The sequence below is a fragment of the Malurus melanocephalus genome, unplaced genomic scaffold (assembly GCF_030028575.1).
Source record: "Malurus melanocephalus ecotype Western Australia unplaced genomic scaffold, MMel_1.1 scaffold_146, whole genome shotgun sequence".
Classification (NCBI taxonomy): domain Eukaryota; kingdom Metazoa; phylum Chordata; class Aves; order Passeriformes; family Maluridae; genus Malurus; species Malurus melanocephalus.
The window spans coordinates 120,095-141,490 of record NW_026623378.1 but is presented as its reverse complement, the minus strand read 5'-3'; the positions used below and the strand labels follow the sequence as shown (position 1 = coordinate 141,490).

The 21,396-nt window shown below is 38.9% G+C and overlaps 1 protein-coding gene across 1 annotated transcript in view; it reads right to left on the bottom strand.

Moving 5' to 3' along the window:
* The window catches only part of NRG3 (neuregulin 3), a 61,293-nt gene that overhangs the window by 15,180 nt on the left and 24,717 nt on the right, over nucleotides 1-21,396 (bottom strand). Inside the window, exons 2-4 of the mRNA XM_057371380.1 lie at nucleotides 11,484-11,586; nucleotides 6,428-6,554; nucleotides 215-342 (exon numbers count right to left, since the gene is read on the bottom strand). Coding sequence (XP_057227363.1) covers nucleotides 215-342; nucleotides 6,428-6,554; nucleotides 11,484-11,586 — 358 coding nt within the window. The remainder of the gene's footprint in view (nucleotides 1-214; nucleotides 343-6,427; nucleotides 6,555-11,483; nucleotides 11,587-21,396) is intronic.

Below are 21,396 nucleotides of genomic sequence, written 5' to 3'. Positions count from 1 at the left end.
TGCAGGGTTTGGACACTGCAGGGTTTGGACACAGCAGGGTTTGGACACTGCAGGGTTTGGACATTGCAGGGTTTGGACATTCCAGGGTTTGGACACAGATCCCATGTTCTCAGGCCCTGCTGACCCCGCAGTGCTCTGCAGTTCCCCCATTCCCCGCTGCCATGACCCCGCACACGGATCAGCAATGGACCCTTCACACACAGACTCTGCTCACCTGTGATGCTTCATGGGCTGGGCTCCTCTGTCAGGGGACAAGGCCTCTGGGAAAGACTGAGGGCCTGAAAAGCTGGACTCCATGACTTTGTGCAGAATAGGCCCYGGATGCCTGTCTGGTTTGGAATACTGTAGCGGAGAGAATAAAATTAATTGATACACTCAAGACAAAGTACACTGTTGAAGCTATTCGCTCYGAATTCCTATCAGAGTGGGGTAAGGAGTGCTCTAGTGCATTTTAAAGTCAAAATTAGGCATTGCAAGTCATACATTCATTCAGTTTACACAGCAGAAAGGACTAACATTCATTATCCCCATTACGTTCTCCACATCAAAACACTGACATCAGCATTAGCAGCAAAATTACGGACTGATCTGCCCAGAATGATGGGAACACTGATCCCTTTGACTAAAATCCTGTTTTTGTGGGTGTCTGTGAAGCGACTGAGATCACAAAACTCATCTCAGAGGACAGTCAGCAACTTCTTGTGTCCTTTGGTGATTTCAGTCAAACACTGCATTCATCATCAGCATGTGCAGCTATGAAAACCAAACTGAAACAGCACTGCTGTCAACAGATAAGTAAGAAAAATATTTGACACCTTTCCACAGAGCCAGATATCTTTGTGAACCAGTCTGAAACTTTTGACCTGGAAGTATCCACGCCAGTAAGAACAGTGTAAACACAATTCTCCTTGTGGCAGGTGTGGGTGTAGGGCAGTCTCTGGGCACACAGCGAGACACAAAGGTCTGCAAAGCAGACACCAGACAAGAACAAGAACAGATTTGTTCCCATTGCTTTGTGATTCAACTCCATTTCAGAAAAAGAGAAAATAAAGAGATTTTCTRAACCTAAATGGAGCCATAAAACCAAAGTATAGAAAGCTGCACYTGGGCTTACAAGCAGATTCCATCTTGTTAGTGGTTACTGTGCAGGAACTCAGAGATATGAGAGGTTAACTCACTTTTCCACTCAACTATGAAAAATAAAGTGCTTTTCAGATATTTAACCTTGCCTTACAAGGATCTGCACTAAAACTAGTTTAAACCTATTTCCTTTTTTTTTTTCAGTATTAGATACCTAGATATCTATGTTCTCTTTACAATAAATTGGTATTGTGAAAGAAATGACATGACTAGATATTTTAGAAAGAAAATACGAACTAAAATAATAAAAATAATAGACAAAAAATCAGTGTGGTAAAAAATCCCATGCTGTGATACAACAGCAGAAAAATTCATGGAGAGGTAGTAAACATTCCTTCAAAATAGAGTTTTTCATAATTAGTGGTCATGTTTAATAAAAGACTAACAGCTCCTTAATACAACAGAATTCTTTTCTGACTCTCACTTCTTATCCACATTTCTGTAGACTTCAGCAAGATCAAATAGGAAAGCCACTTAAAAATAGCTTACATGTATTTTTAGTCCAGCTACTCAGACTTCTTCTGACCAATTTCTACAGATAAAATAACAGATCTCCTCCATCATTTTCCACTGCTCTTCCTCTTTCTCTTGAGTGAAATACCCATGTAAACAGGGTCAAAATTGCTGTTTTCGTGCTCCTGAAGGCAAAGCCAGGAGTGGCAATATGCAAAATTGTGCTGCATGCACGAAGTAAACACAACTGAAATAATAAGAAGAAACATATTCCACTCTCGTTTCCTTCAGTTACTGTGATCTTAGTTGTCACTTGTAAATGTTGTAGCTAAAATATTCAGACAGAAATATGATTTTTAAGGCACTCACTCCGGTGAAGGTTTTAAACTTTAATGGTTATCCTGCCAGMTGCAGAAATGAAACTGGCTTTGATTTCTGACCTGAATAAATCAATTTGAGCTATGTAAAGAATGGCTTGCTGGTGCCAAGAACCTATTTCTGTCCATTTTTTGGGTTTGTGCACGACACAAAACTGAGGGCCTGAATGGCCTGCAAAAYTATGAGTATGAAGTGAATGATGAARAGCAGAGATGAGCTGTGCCTTTTGCTAATCTGTGTTTCAGGTGGATGTGGGCACACAGTCTTTCCTCATCACAGCTGAGGAGCTTCCCTGATGCTGATTTCTGCAAACTGCAGTGAAGGTCCAGCAGCACTCAGGCACAGCCTGCAAGGCTTCATTCTCCCCCAAATGAAGATTATTCCCTTTTTTCACATACACCATGTAATACCCAATTCCTGTAACAGTCACAGCACCCACTACAATGAAAATGTGAATTACCACTTAAAATGAGGGTGGGAATGTAAGSGAATTTGAGCACTGAGGCACGTGGCTAAATAAATTAAAGAATAGCTTTTAAAAAAAKATTTTGCAAATTTTCAATTTTTCATGGTTTTGTGGAGAAAATCATCTAGTACGTACAAGTACTCAACTACCTGACAATAAAAATTCGACCCCCTACTAGTTAATACTAAGTGAATCTGTGAGGGCAGCCTGAGCCAGGAGACAAGAAATCAGCCTCTGTCATGTGATATAGAAATGGGAGATTTGCTCTTGATCTTAGCTGATAAATCAAATGGTAATTCAGGTAAAACCACAGAATAATCCTTTAAAAGGTTTAAGTGTATCTCTTGCTCAGCATATATTAAGTGCATTTCTATCACAGTGACTGAAATAATTTCATTTCCTACCACTGTCAACAAAAGGCAACAAGATGCAAAATGAGCATTTTTTTGTTCCTCCATTACAGAATTTCAGAAACCTGGAGCTAGGGATTGCAAGCTACTAGAAACAAGTGTAGTGAAAAGTGAAACCACACAGTACAGCATAAAAAACTTATTAACCATCTCAGAGGGCAAGGGATGGGAAATTAATAGATCCCAGTTGTACCATGGGAGAAGGTACTAAAAACCACAAAGATAGAAAAGGCCACTTTAAAAAGCCATGACAATTCTCAGATTCACTAAAGGAATGTCAAGGTTTCAGCTGACTCKAATTTTTTTTCTATGACTTTTTTACAAAGTTCTGAGAATTTAACAAAACCCTCTTATCATATGGTGAAAAAGGAGGGAGTAATTAGGACCCACCCCACTCCTCCTGTCACCATGGTGTGTGAGGTGCACCAAGCACTTGCCTTTCTAGGGGRGAAAGAATGACAATTTCCTTCCTTTTGACTGTGTGGAGACCCAACTGTTTGCTGCAGCCCTTTAAATGTCTCTTGAAGAGTGCATGATCTCTTTGGGAAGGGGTACCTAACACTTGGCAAGTCCTAGATTTCATGCATTAGGTGAAATTAATCTGAATCTCCTGTGGGCCTCAAAGATCCTGAAATAAAAGCTAGCACATCTGTGTCTTCCTGGCTTAAGAATTGTGGCAAGATTACCAGTGCATTAGTCTTTAAATCCAAGAAGCTAGAAATCCTAGCAAGAAAAACCTAGCAAGAAATTGAGCTGCTGCCAGAATATGTGGGAAAAGCAATTGACTTGCAGGAGATTCAGGAAATCCTAGGAGCTGCGTTCAAACAGATATTTGTGAATCCTTACAGTGCACAGCATTTTCCATCTAATTTGTATCTCTAACAAAACAAAAAAATCGTTACTGAGGATGAGACTTGGACAGGCGAGCACAATTGCCAGTGGTGAGCAGCATGAGTTCAGAGAGAGCACAGCTGCCCTGACAAAATCCAACCTTTATTTCACCTTTCAGAGTCACAACTGAGCAGAGGGAGGGAGTGGAGATGTAATACATTTGAGTGTGGGAAGAAAAATTACTGAGATTGGTCAAGCTCTTTGTGGGCAAAAACCACTTGAAACACACTGTCTGCTATACCCTGGGTCTTGGGAAAGGAGTTAAACCTCTTTTTTGAGCAACACTACATTTGGAAAAATTGATGGACCCTTTACTAAATATAGCAATCTCTGAGTCAAAAGGTGGTGATTTTTTCAGAGCAGCCATCAAGAATAAGGAACTTTATGCAACTATTCTCTGGTCTCCACAAAAGCTTTCTTCTCTGTGGAAGAAGAAAGAGATGTGAAAAGCCTGAGAGCATCACCAGGTCTATTCAAAAGAGATAAGAGAAAAATACAGGAGAATCTTCAAGGGAAAGAAAGAAAGTGACATAAATGGGAAAACTCTCTAGCTGGTAGGAGGAGCACGTGCAAGCAGGAAAAGAAACAACTTCCAGGACTGCATAAACCAAAATGCCAGACTGGAGGAGTTGTCTCCAGAAAATAACTGCCCTAATTTATTTAAGTTTATTTATTAGCTCCTGGAGATGGAGAGAACTAAGGTTTCTCCCCAGGCCTCTGCAGTGKCAGCTGCAGATGGGAATGGCAGAGGGATCACATCCAGGCTGCTGCCTGATCCTCTTCCCATCCAGAGACGTCTTTGGTCTCTGAGGGGGTCACTCAGCCATTCCTACAAAATACCTCTCCAAAGTTCCTTTTCTGCTTCCTCACCCTACCCCTGCCCTTTGCTCYCCCCACAATCTGGCAAGTTTTGTAAATATTTCATGAGCTGCCTGCATGCATCCCTGCACTGCAATCTTCCCAACAGCAGCAGCTGTTATTACCCTGCACCGTTCCCCTGTATCCTGCACAAGGTCGTTCTGTTTTCCTTCCTCACGGTCTCCCCAAAGGGAGAATGCATTAATGGCAAGGAGAAAACGAGCCTGCAAACAGCCACAAGAATGAGAAATTGGTGTGTTAATTACCAGTGCTCATAATGCCAGCCTGAGCAGTGTTAAAAACTGAAAAGGAAATTTGGATTCAAACAGTAAATATAATGATGGTTTTCAATCTCTACAGAATCTACAAACTGCCACTTCAACAATTATGGCTATGGTTATGGCAAAATAAGAAGRCAAAATATTGCACTGAATTACAGTGATAAAAAGGCACAGAACATATTCTCAGTGTTAACCAGGGCTTGTTTCATAGGATAGAACAAAAGGACCATGAACTTTAACTTYTGTTACCATCATTCCAACCCAACAACACTCCAAACAGCTTTTTTTTTTTTTTAGGGGCTAGAAATAATACGAGACTGAATGAACTGAAAGTGAGAGAAAAAATTGCACAAGGTCCCCTAAACTGTGATTATGTCAATTTAGTGAAGCTACCTTCCTTCTTTAAGAGTATATTTTTCMTGAATTACAAGTGTATCATGAGTATATACAGGAGCACCACAACAATGTTCCTACAAAACAGAGCCTTTAATGAACACAAGCAATGCTCTGACAACCTCTCTGTCCTGGCAGGGAGGCTCTGCTTACTCTAACTTGGTTAAAAGGGCTTATACTTCTCTCTAAATTAATTGGATGAAAACTAGGAGTTGAGAAATCTTTATTAAAATAGGCACGATCACTCACTTTTGCTAAATTCCCACTATTTTGATAGAATCTGGCAAATAAGGTAGCCATCCCTTTAAGCAATACTGAGATACTTAAAAAAAAAAAAAAAAGGAGTTAATAATTTACAAAGGTTTTAATACATATTTTATATTTTCCTATTATATTGCTACCAGGATCCTTTTCAGCTCTTCCAAAGGCTTTGTTCAAAGACAGCACAGATTGTGTGTGACCAGGGGAAAGACACTGACATATACTGGAAAATACCTTGCAAAAAAAAATACCATGGCTAAATAAATTGGCTGTCAAGTTCCTTATTTGAAACACCTTTATATATTTCATGATCGTGAGATTGTAATGACTACATATAACTATATTCAGGAAATGACTAAATAAATTTGAAATTTAGTTTGAACAAACTAATTTCATTCTGTAAACCAAAGTACCTTTAACTAAAGAACCATAAAAATGAGACCATCTGTGTGGTCTCCCCTTGGGCATTTGTTTACATGTGCAAATTTTGTTCTAGATTTTGAATTTACTCTGAATTAAGTGTAACAAATTTCTGGGTTTTTTTCGTGCAGGGTCATAAATTATTGGAAGACCTGACTTGACTGAAATTCAAGGACCCCCACTACACATCCAGACACGTGTGAGCTCAGGTATTGCTGGAAACCACAGCAGTAATTTCCACTGCTGGGGGGCTCTGCAAAGTCTGCCACATTCACAAAATGTACCAGGACCCACTGAAATAACTAGGGAAAAAACCCCTGCTTTCCACTAAGAGGGCTGATAGAAACCATTTGATGAAAGAGGTGAGAATTGTGGCTCCCATTGCTCAGATGTGAAGAGCAGCATGACAATGTGCTGCCATCAGCAGCAGGAACTCAGCCAGCCTATTAAGAGCTGGAGCTGGCAGGATTACTTACATTTTGCAGCTGGACTTGGCTTTGTGCCACACACTCCGACTTTGCCATCATGCTGGAAGCATTTAGGCTGTAGGTTTTCCTATTCTGCGTTTCTTTCAGCTGTTCATGGATTTGCTTTGTTTGTTTCCTGCAGAGAGAAATGAAATTCATGTGAGAAAGAGCTCGACTGATCTTCTGCTGTAGCCACGGTACTTTTATAACCAGAGCTCCCTTTGTTCAAAACTTCACCGTATTAGATGAGCCAGCTGAGCTAATTCACAAATATCTGACATTTCAATGCAGTGGTTGTTTCCTGGCAAAGATTAACAAAGGAGGAAAAAAATCTTCTGTTTTAAAATGTCTTCTATTCTCAGATTACTATAATAGTCTGCTCATTCCGTTAGTGCAGGATTTTGCAAGATCTTCCACTGCACGTTTAACAATAGCTTGCAAGTCAGTCTGAATAATAAAAAAGCATTTTGCTCTGATTTGGAAAAAAAGATTTTGGCAAATCAAACAGGCCTTAGTTCTGCTGGCTATAAAAATTGATGAAGAATCAAAGATTTCTGCTGGCTGATTAGACTTGACCTCTAACCCATCTTGTATAGAGCAGCTTCTGCTCACATGTTTAAACCCTGGAAAAAGCATCAGTGCGGCCTCTGAGGCTGTGTTTATGAATTATTATACCCTCATTCACCACGTCAGAGCTAGGAACACTGCTGGATGAATCCCCTGCATTATTCAGGAGATAACCATACTGTTAATGCACACTCTGTGTTTCTGCCATACTATCTCGAGTGTGAGTGACAAACAGCTTTTAGGTTCTGTACATGACACAGGATATGAGACAGCAAACCTTAAATATTGCTTTTATCTTCTGCAGAAAGATATCTCAGCCGGGCAAAAACTGTTAGCAAAATACATTCAAGGTCTTTTATCAGTCTCTGTTATTTTTTTTCCTTTGTGATAAGCTACATTGTCTGGGTTTATCAGTTTTAAATAATCATTAGTAATAATTTAGCAATTTTAAATTATCATTAGTAATAATTTAGCAATACCATTTGAATTCTCTCCTTCCTTCCCTGTTTCCTTGTTCTTCCCAGAAGATGCATCTCCAACAGTGAACCTAAAATGGCCTTGGAAAGCACCCAGGAACCGTGGCAGCATTCCATTATGGTGTCTGCCAAATTTCACAAGGAAGCGATTTCAGCCAAATGTTGATAAGAGATAAAGAAACTTTGCTATACTGAAATTAAAATTTTAACCTTGCTATACTGAAATTAAAATTTTAGCAAAGAAGCTTCAGCAACATTTTGAAATATTTCTGGTGATTTGATTGCAGATTGCTGATTTGACATCATCAAGTTTGACAGGATCTTACTTGAGTCAGGCCAGTGAATTTGACACAGAATGAAGTATAAAAGTAATTTTAATTTCTTATTTACAGTGGAATCTGTACCTACTGCAGCAAAGTATAAAAAACAGAGGAAAAATACTTATATGTTCAATGGAGGGACTTGTGAGAAAGGACAAGTTCCCTCAATATGAAAGTAAGTGGTGAGAAGTATCACAGTCCAGATATTCAATTTTAATAATACAGTTTTTAATAATTTTTGAGTCCCTTAGTTTTGATTCAGCATAGCACAATGTAAGCATTTGCTTAAATTCCACAAACTGTAAGTGTTTAGAAGGATTTGTTACAGCCCCTTTTCTGAGTACAGGTCACAAGCTGTGACAAATCAAACCCTACAAGACCCTCTCAGGCTTTCTACTTGCATCCTAATTTGCAGTGAATGAAAAAGAATKAATTTATATTGTAAGCATGTTAAAAATATGAGTGGCATGTTCTGAGAATTGCTAGGAACTCCTAATTAGTAAAACTTATGAATAGAGGTAGGTGAGGAAATAATTTCTCAAGAACAAAAACTTTCAAAATTTTCCTTACCTAAAACTTGCAAAGTTAGTATTGGAATAATCTAAAGGATTAAAGTGTCCAATTGAATTAGTCAGTTGAGTCTGAAACATGTCTTTTAAAAATGTTTTTAATATCGACTAATTTTTGAATCCAATAGAACTGAACAATTTAATATGCAAAATGTCTAAATGAGCTCTTTAGCTTCTCATAAAATTCCAGGGGAGATTCATAAAAAAGCAACTTTAGCATTTTTATGAACAACTATTTTTTGAGCATGTAAATTACATACATTGAGGAAATTAGCACATCTATTGCTGTGYGCTGCTGGAAAACCAGTCTCTGGGATGCTGGTGTCTGAGTGGAGACTTCACAGATAAGGTATGAACAATGGTAATGAAACATGATTGCAGCACTACACTTTGAGAACCGCTACCACACAAAATGACAATTTCATCAGGAAAACAGCAAAATAATTTTTGGATTTATTTAGAATGAATAAATAGACTTGTTCTGTGTATACAAACACGTGTAAGTAAACTGGAATATTCAGCTTCACTACTGCAATCTTTAACATTACAACTGAAATTCCTGAAGGTAATTTGCTGAGAAAAACAATCCAATCATTAATTTCCTTTTATGTTCATGCAACCTAACATTAATACTAGGTTTATGCAYATTCATTTTGCCAAACTATAGGTCGCACAGCTATAAAACTAGAAACTTTCAATAATTCAAAGTTACTTGCTGATTAATAAATTTATTTTATAATTTTTGTTTTCAAAACAAATGGGCCTTGTGTGTTCTACTTTAGAGTTGTTTGGCAATGAARTGTTCTTACTTCAGCAAGAAATAAAGTCACCAGTCATTTGTAAAAGTCTGAGCTGCAAAGGGCAGCCCATTACTGTACTGTTCATCTGTTGCTAACACTTCCAGCACTTTCTTGATTAACCTAAAAGGAATAATTGGAAGGGCAYAGAGTTTAATTATAGTCCTAAACTTTCTCAGATTGAATCTATTTTAGAAAAGGACTTTTAATTCAATGGCACAGAGGGAAGTGTCTATTTCTAGCAGCTGGTATTATGGAATTGTCAGACTAAGTAAGAGAGGGTCAGGATCCTCATGGAAACTTTTTCTTAATGGATGCACTATTCAGAGTTTCTATATCTGTTAGCAATATTCTGATTTTTTTGTACATCAAAGAAAACCCCAAGATAACCCCCATGCAGGAGGAATGCTTTGATAATTTTAAACATAGTCAGGGTACATATGCCTGATAAAGAAGCTCCCAAAAATCTGCTGACTAAAAGCTAACATATGGTAAGTGTTGAGGCACTTTAAATTGRTTGGGCTTTTGTTGTTAAGACACTGGCCAGTGTTACATTTACAATTTCACATGGCCTCTATGATACCCAGACCAGACACTCTCATTCACTTTTGGGACAGTGCCAAAGGACCATGGTCAGGGATTGATCAGTCTCTTTCTATTTCTCTTCTCAGGTATTGTCTGAGGCTCCCTGACTGAAGCAGAGGTGCTCATTTTCTAATTCCAAACTTCAGCTCCCAGAGTCTGGCACAAACCCATTTCAACTCTACTCAGTAACTCTCATGTTTATAATGACAGSCCCAAACCCCACCTGCTCCTGAGTTGTGCTGCACTATTGTCCTGAAAAGTTCCTCTTTTTGGGTTATTCCCCCTCATTACTGTCACACTTGGCTCTCCTCATCGCCTCATCCATGCTGTGCTGTTTTGCAGGCTTTTCCAACCCCGCTCTGCCCAMTCCTACAGAGAGCAAAACCAACAGGGGCACTGTGAAAAACAGAGGGGCATTTAWTTCACAGTATGTTCAGCCACTGAGGGCATGCTCCTCCTACTGACAATCCCATTCTGCCKTTCTGAAACTCTCCAACAGCAAAACCCAAAAGCAGCCTTTCCAGGAAGATCCTCGCTCGTTCTTTCTTCTGCAGRTCCAAAATGCATAATGACATTTCTAATGCACTGCCAAAGTGGCTCTCTCTGCTCACAATTTCACTGCAACAAAGGAGTTTCCAGGGAGGAACTGTCCTGCCAATCTGGCCTTCCCAGCTGGCATCACTGGCACACCGGATGACCAGAGAAAAATGAAACAAAATCCCTCAACACATTAGAATAATTAGGAGTGTTTAGGAAAAAAAAGTATGAACCAACTCAAATCTTYGCTCAAATCACACATGACCTACCCCTGAAGTCTGAAGGGAAGAAATTGGGGAAAAAAAAACCTGCCGATTTTTTTTTCCTGATAGAAATGTTTCTAAATAAAAATTAGTCCTCATTAGATTTCCTAGACATTAAAATAAATTCCAGAAAGGGGGATTCAGATAAACATCCAAACTTTTAAATAGTGCCAACCTCCACATTTTTGATGCTCAGCCATCCTGAGTAGCTTCATGCAGATACTTTTTATATTGATTTGTGTTCTCTCATTAACTCCAGCTGGGACAGGAATGAAGGATGACCACCATACAGAACATATTTATAGATACAGCAGCACAGACAAGCATGTCACGGAACTGCTAGGAGGTTCTTGCAACTCGAATTGCACACACAACAATAAATATTATGAAATAATATTCTGTTGGTGAGATAAAAAAAATAGGCTGGGCAGTATTTAATTTGAAAATAATCTAGTACGAAGATTCCATTACTTGGATAGGTCAAAGTGCTTCTGTGTTACAGACACTCATGTGCCTCTTCATCAACAGGTTGCTTTATTAGCTACAGGTTACAGACATCTGCAGAGAACTTCTTTCTGCATTTCTAACTTTACTTTTGTTCTCAGCTTGCAGAAATAACAGGGACATTCATGGATATGAAATGAAACGAAATGCAAAAAGGAGATGGTATGTTTAAACTGTCATTTTCAGGAGAGCAAAGTGATTATTGCACTGATAGTGAAAGACACAAAATTATTACTGTCAAAAAAAAAGAACTGGAAATGACACAACCTATTATAAAAAAATAGAAAGAAGAACACATATTATTCCTGTTTACTTTTTCGGGGAGGACATGGGGAGCTGTTGCAGCCTGACCAGAGATAACTGCAAAAGAAGGGGGAAACTGAGGAACTCTGGGGCTGAAAGGAGGAGAGCAGCTAAAAGCCAAAGGCAGCAGAGGGAGGCTCTTACTTGGCTCTGAAGTAGAACGCGGCACAAAGCACGCCCACCACGACGATGCCAAAGACGATACAGGCAATGGACAGCACCTGGCGCTGGTACACCTCCTCACTCTCTGTGGGCAGCAAAGGGCACAGTTAGAGCAGCACAGCACAGCACAGCACAGCACTCAGCACCTCGCTGTCGCCAGCGATGGATGGATACCAGAGACGGGGAGGTCTGGGTCAGCCAAACCCTCCCAGAATGGATGCTGCTCGGAAACTTCCCTCTACATCATTGTGGCTCCTCRGGCAGTTTTAGAAAATGGCCCAAATACCTCTGAGAGATACATGGTAATGACAATCAGGACAGTTTCAGCTTTTTTTCTGCCCTACATGCTGTATTTCAGTTTATCTCAACAAAGATTCTACTGTCAATAGGATAAACAGCCCTAAAACCATGGATTTCATCTGGCTTAAGGGAAGAACCATCAGAGCTCTTGTAATGTTGCACGTGAGTCAGAGTTCTTTTCCAGCTACCCCAAAACCAAGGTTTTTTTTTTTTTTTATTTGARTGGTGATTACAAYGCCTTACTCCCATGTACTGCAGCTTATGCAAAACATGCCACAGTAATTAACTCAATGAACTTGGATGGAACCCAATGACTGCTTTGCTGTAAAGCACCAGATATTGCCTTGATAGGCATCTACTTTAAAAAAAATTCTTTATAAATCTCATATTTAATTAAAACAGGAACAGAATGAAAGTAAAAAAAAAAAAAAAAAAAAAAAAAAAAAAAAAAAAAAAAAAAGGAAAACGCTAAGAAAATAAGAGAAAACATTCATTTGTGACAGTGGACAGAAGGTGATAAGCAACTGGAGATTCACACATTCAATTCATCAACAGCTCCTTAAGTGATATGTATTATTTTTATTATTTCCAACACTTTTCTAGTCAAAGTGCTGAAATACTAAATACATTGATATTTTTTAAGACCGGTTTCTCCAAACATGTAACATACAAACCGGTATTTCCATTCCCAATGTGCAGGATTACCAAAGCACAGCACAAGCACTGTGCTCTGACAAATCCACATTTCCTTTCCAGGCTGGAGCTCTTCAGAGCAGCCACCCCCACCGTTGTGAACACCAGACACACATGTCAAGCAGGTGGCAGCAGCTCCAAGTCTGTAACTCCCAGCTTCATAACAAATATTGCATGAAAACACCGAGGTAAATCTAGGCAAATCACTACAGACTATRTACAGTATCCTAATTATTAATTTCTCAAGAATGAATATCACAGTGCTGTTACCAAACATTTGGAATCTTAAACACAAGCACTTGTCACTTGTAAGTCCCAGTCCTTTTCTTATAAGCTATTAAAAATAAAACTGTAAGTACCAAATCTTGATTTTTTTAATTGCTTGTCAAATTGCTTTCTGAAACACCACAGTGATATAGAAGCCATTTCTAAGATAAAAAAGGTCCTCACCTGCTGTTTACATTTTCCCGTCATTCGAATTTGGAATTCTGAAAGCTGTACTTTCAAATACTGTCTTCAAAATAAAAAGCAAAGAGACTTTTCACCTGTCTAAAATATAACTGGAAAGGTTGTAATTCAAGAAGAAATTCTCTTCACACTGCAGAAAAACTGATTTCTGAAGAGCTTTAAGCCTGTTCCTCCTTGGGATGTATAAAATCTGGATGTAGACAGTAAATCCTTACTGGCAGTGAACGAAATGTTTGGGAGTTTAATGTCTTCCTGTTTTATTTGTTTGCTCGCTTTTAATAGTTTGTGCAAACACCATTACCCACCTTCCATTTCCATGGTAATACACAAATCTTGCAAACTTTGAATTCTTATATTAAAGTGGATCACATTCCACATAAATAATAATAGTAGAAAATCTATTTATTAAAATAAACTTATTTAAGTAATGTGTGCAAATAGACTTAATTTTGATTTTCTTTCAATAGAAGTCATCATTAAATACTTTATTTTTTTCTTTTGYTATTTTTTTTGAGAAAATGTGAGTTTTATGCAGCTATGCTCTTTTGTCAGTCCTGAATAGCGCTCACTGTCTTGTTAAAGATGCTTTAGAATAAATCTTACCAAGATAAAAKCAGTTCAGAGACCAGACAATATTATCTTGCTGAAACAACTATGTGGAGATTTTAGTCTTTTGTGTAGTCAGATTAATCCCTGTCACTAGCTTTCAACACATGCTGATCRATACTTTCTTCCCTTTTTGTTTACTTTGTACAGTGCATTTTTAAAGAAGCACTTATTGATTAACTGTACTCCATTTCTTAGACCCCTTTGTTCATTTTTTACAACCTTTAAATATTTATTTATGTATTGGATTTCASCATTTTTTGTCTCCAACATCTTTAAATACAGCCAGTTTGGCATTTTTTCATTCTCTAATCTTCCGCACTGGCTTTATCTAAAAACCATCTTCTAACAGGCAGCAACACAATCTTYCTCTGCAAATTCTGAAAATCTCCTCATGGTTGCCTTGAGTGAACCCCACTGAAAGCTGAGATCCTCTCCTGAAAGAACACCAAAAAGGGCCTCAACCATGAGATGGCTGCAGCCAAGCTCTGCAAGGCACTTGGGCTCTCACATAACAGAAAGCTGCAGAAACGCAAAATGCAGAAGATAAAAACTCCTCTTGCAAATTCCTTCTTCTTCACTCAAGGATGTGCATCAGCTGGTGCACACAYGTATTTACATACTGAAACTAACTTCCCAAGGTAAACCAAAGTGTGACTGAAATGATAAGTCTCTCTTTCKTCACATATATTCATATATTCCTCGTCAAGTGCATCACCTCAATTACAGTCTGTTGAAATAAATACTCTTGGGAGAGGATTCCTCATTTAATGAGCAGCCAAGAAAATATTTCTGCTAGAAACCGAAACATAAACTACCATGGATATTCCTGGATAATCCATTTGAGGATTAAGACTACAGAATGCAAGTTTCACCAAGCATTAAAATTACAGAAAATAAACAACCTCTACTGAGAGAAATGTGACCACAGCTCTGAGAAGTAATGTGTTTAGATGCAGACTATTTGTATAATAAAAATTAAGGAAATAAAGGCCTTCTCAGGCCATACACACAAGACAAACTCACACAGGACATGGAGCCTGATGAAGGCTGGGTGCCCACAGAAAAATCCCCCTTCATTTGTGCCCTGTCACACAGAGAGCCCATTGCCAATCATGCTATTGATTGTTTCTTATTTTTCATCCTGCTGCAAAATTTCCTGCATTTATCTCACACATTTGCTGCCATTATGAAACACAAAATGACTACTGGTGACCCATAGAAGCAAACTGCTTWCACCACAGTTAAATTTCACGTCCACTTTGAAAAAGAAGTACGTGTCATATTCCAGGTACTGGGGGTTTGGGTTTCTTAATTCTGTTGCTCGTTAAAATTTATTCTTACTGGCTGTTTCATGTTTGCTTCATGTATATGGAAAGACCCACTGAAATGTACATATATATCTTTTGAGGAATGTACATATATATCTTTTGACTGTTGTTTCTAAAGGATATGGTAGGTTTTGTTTTTTATTTCTGTACATCTGTTGAAACTTGCCTCTTCTTTGTGACTTTATTATAAAAGTAAGAATACTATTACAAGGTCCTTGAGTATGATTCAAACCATATTTCTGAGGGAAAAAAAATCAGGTAAATAAAACAGAATATGTTAGGCTTTGTCAGCACATGAATCCACAATATCGTTACCAGCCATAATCATTGGATCCTTTAGTTCTATTGTGTGTTTGGAGTTGAAATATCTTTGAAAGGGATTTCAAATATGAAAAACAGCATCATGCATGTGGCCTATGSAAAACAATAACAAAACAAAAATAGCAACTTTCCCCCTTGCGCTTATTTCAAAGGCTTTTGAATAAAATCTCAATATGGTCACAAGCATCTCAGAGAATAATTATTGACTATTCAAACCAAGCCAACTGAGAAATTATAACATTTACCATATAAATGCATTATTTAACCTTTGCTCTGTGAAGAAAAAAACCCTGAAAATGAATAAATGTGCTGATAACTTTTTATGTTTAAGTTTTTACTCCCAGCCCAAAAAAGCAGAAATCCTAACAGCATCCAGCATCCCCTTACCTTCCTCACTCTCTTCTCCTAAAGGACCCATTACTGMATTACTGCAAGAAACTACACACTGTCAAATAAATCTGGGAAACCAATAAATATGAAAACCRATAGCTTTCCATGTGCATCGAGTTAAGTTTTTTTAGTAGATTATGAGGCAGCATGCAGGCAGAGCTTTGGGGGTTTTTTTTGTCCTCATGCAAAAACTGAGCCATGCAGGTGCAGTGAATTGGGCACTGTGACCTCACTGCCAGGCTTTTTGCATTTCCCTTCATTCCCTGCCYGTGCCTTTCCTGCCATGTGCTATTGGAATATCCTGCAGAGCCAGAACCTCAATTCTGAAGTGAACCTCAATTTATCATTTGGCATTTAAACTCTGTTGGGTGTCCGGCACCCCCAAAGTCCAACAGAGGAGGACAGCATGAAAACCTCCTACACAATTTAGAGATTTCCAATAAAATGTGGATTCCCATAAGTTCAAAGAGAGTAGTTAAAGCATGTTTCTCAATATACTTAGATTTATGTGTGAGAAGTACTGAACTATATACAGCATTCTAAATTTAATTCATGAAAAGAGTAAAAAAAGCCCGCATGTTCCACAAAATCTGTGATTGCCTCAGCATCAGAYGTTCCACTCTCCCAAGAGCTTTCTCTGTTCTTTCCCTTGCAAAAACCCACTGTGCAGATTCTCTGCCATATGCTGTGGCTTGTGCTAGGGCAGAGTGAAACCAGTGAAATTCTACAAGGCACAGTTCACAAATTTCCTCTTTGACCTTAACTAAGTCAAGACCTTTGTTCCTTCTGTAACCACAAGGATATTGCCTCTTCCATTGCACAGATTAACGTGATAAAATGTAATGCAAACATATTAGCCTCTAAAGGAATCAAGTCTTTGCAAATACATGAAATAGATAAACCCACCCCAGACATTTCTGTTCCAACATCTTTAAGAGCATATGGATTACTTCTCATAAAATATCATGTTTTATTAAAAGTCTCAGCTACTTTTATAAGACACTGAGTTTTCTTCTTCAGACAGACTTTTGTCTGTCTGGGTAGAATTTCCCTTTTAAAAGGGATTCAAGACACTTGGTTCCACRTATCAGAGGCGGAAGCTTTTATCTGCTATCGTTTACAGAAAGGACAGAGTCAAGGTTAATTGCACAGATTCCCATCTCCAACTGGAAACAGAGCAAGCTGACTTCTGCTGGCAAAAGTTCATAAAGCATTTCATAGTTTCGACAGCAATTCTCTCTTGGGGAGAACTGTTCGATAATTCTGATTGTAACAAAGATGAACAAAATCATTTTCTTCTACCAGTGGAACATCTACAGCACAAGGATCTTAATGAAAGCAAAGTGAAATAGATGCAGCCTATTTTATATTACAACTGCACAATATTTACATCATTTGACTACTGGCACTCAACACTGGTGAGAACATTTTCTGCATGCACAGAAGACAGAGAAGGAAGAGATGAGTGTTCAACCTGCCTGACTGACCTATTTCAGGTACTTGATTCCACAACATTARTGCTGCATTGGCACTGGTTTTGCATGAGATTAAAAATGAAGCAATGAATTATGTGTAGTGCTACAGACTCATCATGTAAAGAAATGCAAAGGTGTGCGCTGTAACTGAGTCTGAGCTCTCAATTTTAGGTTGGTGAGTGAAAGGTAAAGTGTCAATCAAAAAGTAATGGAAAAAAATGCTCAAAAAGCATGAGCCAAATGCAAAAAATGGGAGGCTAAACCTTGCACGGGGATATCTTGTGCTGTCTATGGTTACAGCAAGAGTGAAGGCTCCAATATTCCAAGTGCAATTTGTTATAAAGTGAAAATTTGATAAGCAGTTTTAAACAGCAAGATCTTAACTCTGAAGGCAAACTAATTTTAACTTGGGGATCTTAAGAGRTTAACTTTTCTATTTATCTTCAGGAAACTTGGGATTTGTGCCAGCTACAACCAGAAGTCAACTCTAACAAACTCTTAAAACCATACCTAAGTGCATTCACTGCAACATAYTCATTAAATCTTTGCCTTGAAACAGCCCCGCAGGAAGTTAAGGGATGAGAGGTAACAGTTTTTCTTATAAGGCAAAAGTTACAAGTTATTTTTTATTGACAATTTATGAGTAAGACAATCCAATCCTATTACAAACTTGATCTACTTTCATTTCATTTCTAGGATGGATAAGGCCAATCACCAATCAAATTCACTACCTRAATCTCATCAAATTCTGTGTGTGCATGCACTAATTTTCCTTGGTGAATGATCCAGTTTTAGAATTTATTATTCAATTCTAAGTTCTTCCAAGATCCTCTACTATTGCAAAAATATACCCAGTAGGCCAATCCATACCACATTCTTATTATATGCTGATAAGAACTGAAATTACATATGAACCTTTCTTTCATTAATTTTTGATAGATCCTGAACATACATGTTTTAACTTGAGTTTTCTAAGGGAAAGATAAATATGAAAGCCATTCTTTCTCCCTCCCCAAACTAAATTTTTGGATGTTAGGGAAAAAACTTCATCTGGTTAATAGAGGCTGACAGCTAAAAATCTATGGTGATATTTTAGACAATGAGCACACTGAAAAAAACTTCTGATAAAAAGGGTAAAGCTGTCTAAAACTGTGATCCTCTGGCAGTAATATTCTTGCCTGGTGGCTGCCTGCACTTTTGCTGATGTGTGAAAGGGATGAGCAGCTAAGAAACAACTCCCTAAGGAACAAGAATCCCACATGAATGGGTCAGCACCAGCAGYGACTCCTGCAGCCACCAGAAAAGGAATGGCAATGGAGTAGTACTGGGAAAGCAACTGCAAAAGCACACTGAAAGAAAATTCCAGTGCAACAGCAGCAAGGTCAGGTGGTGCAAAGTCTCTTTAWTGCCCAATTGTCTGCTAGCACCTCATTACTGAAGCAAGAGCTAAAAYTAACGGTGACTGGTTTTAGCTGGGATAGAATTCATATTCTCCCTTTAGCTKGCACAGKGCTGTATTTTGGGTGCAGCATGAGAATTATGTTGAGACCACCCTGATGCTGCAGTTGTTGCCAAGTAGTGCAAAGCACCAGTTAAACTCACTTGTGAGCTAGGGGCTAATACCTGAAACTTCACCTATTTCATCTACATCTGAAACCTCTGGGCTAATATCTGAAACTTCACCTACTTGATCTGCCGTCAAGTCCTACTTTTTGTCACTTTTGCTTACTGAAAGTCACAGCTCCAAGCACCTCCATCTTCTACTGCAGGTCCAAGGGATGCCAAAGCTTCAAAGCATAAATCATGAAAGTTTAAAGATTGGGAATAACACAAAAGTATGCCTTTTTTTTTTTAATTAAATAATATTTTTTTCCAGAAGGATTTTGTTTGGGAGAGGGTTTTTTTTTTTTTCCCCAGAGACTTTTCAAACCACAGAATTCCCTGCTGCAGTGTTTATCAAGGCTCCTTAGGATACACACATATATGTAGGGATAAATCCAAAGACCATTAAGTGCAATGGGCCTTGTGTAAGTGACATAATCACTTTATATGTAAATATTCCATAAAGATAGTTTCTGAGAAGTTTATTACATAAAAACATTATAGCTTTATAACGTTGTTTAATTCTGCCTTAGTAATTCCTTAGCTGACAAGGGTTGTTATTCCTRGGAATCTAAGCATCACAAACATGAAATATAAAATATCTTAATTTCCCAGCTGATGTTTTCTTTGATCTCAGAGCTTGCATTGCCATTATCAACAAAGCCCTGTCACTGGAATTTCTCCCTGTGTCTTGCTCAATTGCTGGTATTGAACATTCCACTCAAATCCCAAGTTAACATCAGAACTGCCAAAGTGTATTTGACAGTTATTGTTGATGGCTGCACTGTCAGGAGCTCGCAGCAAGTCAAGCAATATCATAATTAAGTGCCRTTTCTTTTGACTGCTGCTGTTTTAACCAGGGTGCATTTATAGATATTTTATTTACAAAAATGTCACAAGAGCAGTGACAGGAAAACCATAGAAAATGATGGCTAATAACTTGAAACGTATTTTGTTTTTCATACTAAACTTAAACAGAAATGTGATGTTCTGCYTGGGAGGGCTCCGAGGGTAAGGACAAGGGCTGAGTCAGATGCAGAAAGATGTGACAAGGGACACTCTGCTCCTGCTGGAGTGCCACAGATTCTCAACAAGACTGCRGGCACAGGACTGTATTTATGCACTGCCTTCTTTTTGTTCCCAGCCTTGCCTTCCCACAAGCCAGCACTCAGGGAAGGATGTAACAAAAGGAGAGAGCCTGACGGAGGGAGCCAGAGAAGTGTCCTTCACACAGAGCTGTCAGTGGCGCTGCCCTTGAAGCCACCCCCGCTCACAGCTCCCACATTGTGCAGGATTGAAGGACTGTCCCTGTGTGCTCATTTCTGTTCTGCTGATCTTCCCTGCCCACTCCATGAGCCAGTGCCACTTGGAGACACAGATCTGCCTCGGTGTGCTCTGTCCCCCCCCTCTATGTCTCCAGCGTAACACTGACCGCTTTTCTAAATATCCTGATCTCTTTTCTAAATTATTTCTGTTTAGAATTTTTTCAAAAAAAACAATCCAAAATAACCTTAAAAAAATTGAAACCAGTAGAACAATTCCAGCGTTTGAAATAGGAAATTGTAGGTAAGTATGGACATATTTCATAGTGTTAACCATTAAAAATTAAACCATTAAAAAACTCTTCATTACCCCAAGACCCAAAGCTGAAATGCTGTAATTTTCACAGGATTCAAGTGTAAATTTTGAGAAAAAAACTATGAGTTGATGGCATGTGCTTATGACCAGGCGTGTGCTTGATATGCTCCCAAATTGAAATGTTCCATGAATTCACTTGTCATGTAAGTAGGGAGAAAATCTGGATTCCTTTTCCCAGCTTATCCCCAGGTTCCTGTAGTCCTGTAGGGGCAGTAGCATCCCCCTCACTTGTCACAAAAGATCCCTGCATGCAGGTCCCCAGCACAAAAAATGCACGTTTGCTCACTGTAATGACTACAGCACTCCAGCCCAGGTGGGTGAATGATCAAACACAACATCAGGATATGCGGGCAGAGAGAGTTTTTAAACTTGCCACTTCAAAAGGATGCACAGTTATCTGAAACCATACAGCGGAACATAACTTATTTATGGTCTATAGAATAACAAGAAATTAAACTCAGCAACAGGAAAAGTTTTCAGAACGACACATGTGATGACTTTAAAACTAGAAGTGACTTAAAAAATAAAATAAGTATCAAATTAGYTCTGACCTCGAGAAGATTATTGAGAAGATGGAGCCAGCAGGGCAGGGCAGGAGGACAAAACAGTTATTGAAACAGAAGTTTCCCACTGTGGGTGAGGAAGAACCTCTTTGTTTAATWYCCAACCTCAACCTGCCCTGGCACARCTCCATGCCATTCCCTCGCTCCTGTCCCTGTCACACAGAGCAGAGATCAGTGCCTGCCCCGTCTCTGTCCCTCACAAGGAAGCTGTGACTGCAATGGGCTCTCCCCTCAGCCTCCTCCTCTCCAGGCTGGACASACCCAGTGCCCTCGGTCTCTYCTCACACGGCTTCCYCTCAAGGCCCTTCCMCATCCTCACAGCCCTCCTCCGGACCCTCTCTGATASCTTTATATCCTTCTTGTATCATGGTACCCAAAACTGCACACAGGATTCAAGGCAAGGCCACCCCAGTGCAGARYAGGRCAGGACAATCACYGGGGGTTTTTGGCCCGCAACCAGCTGACTCTGGAGCTCCTGAATTATTTTCTGACTGTGTGAAAGGGAGCA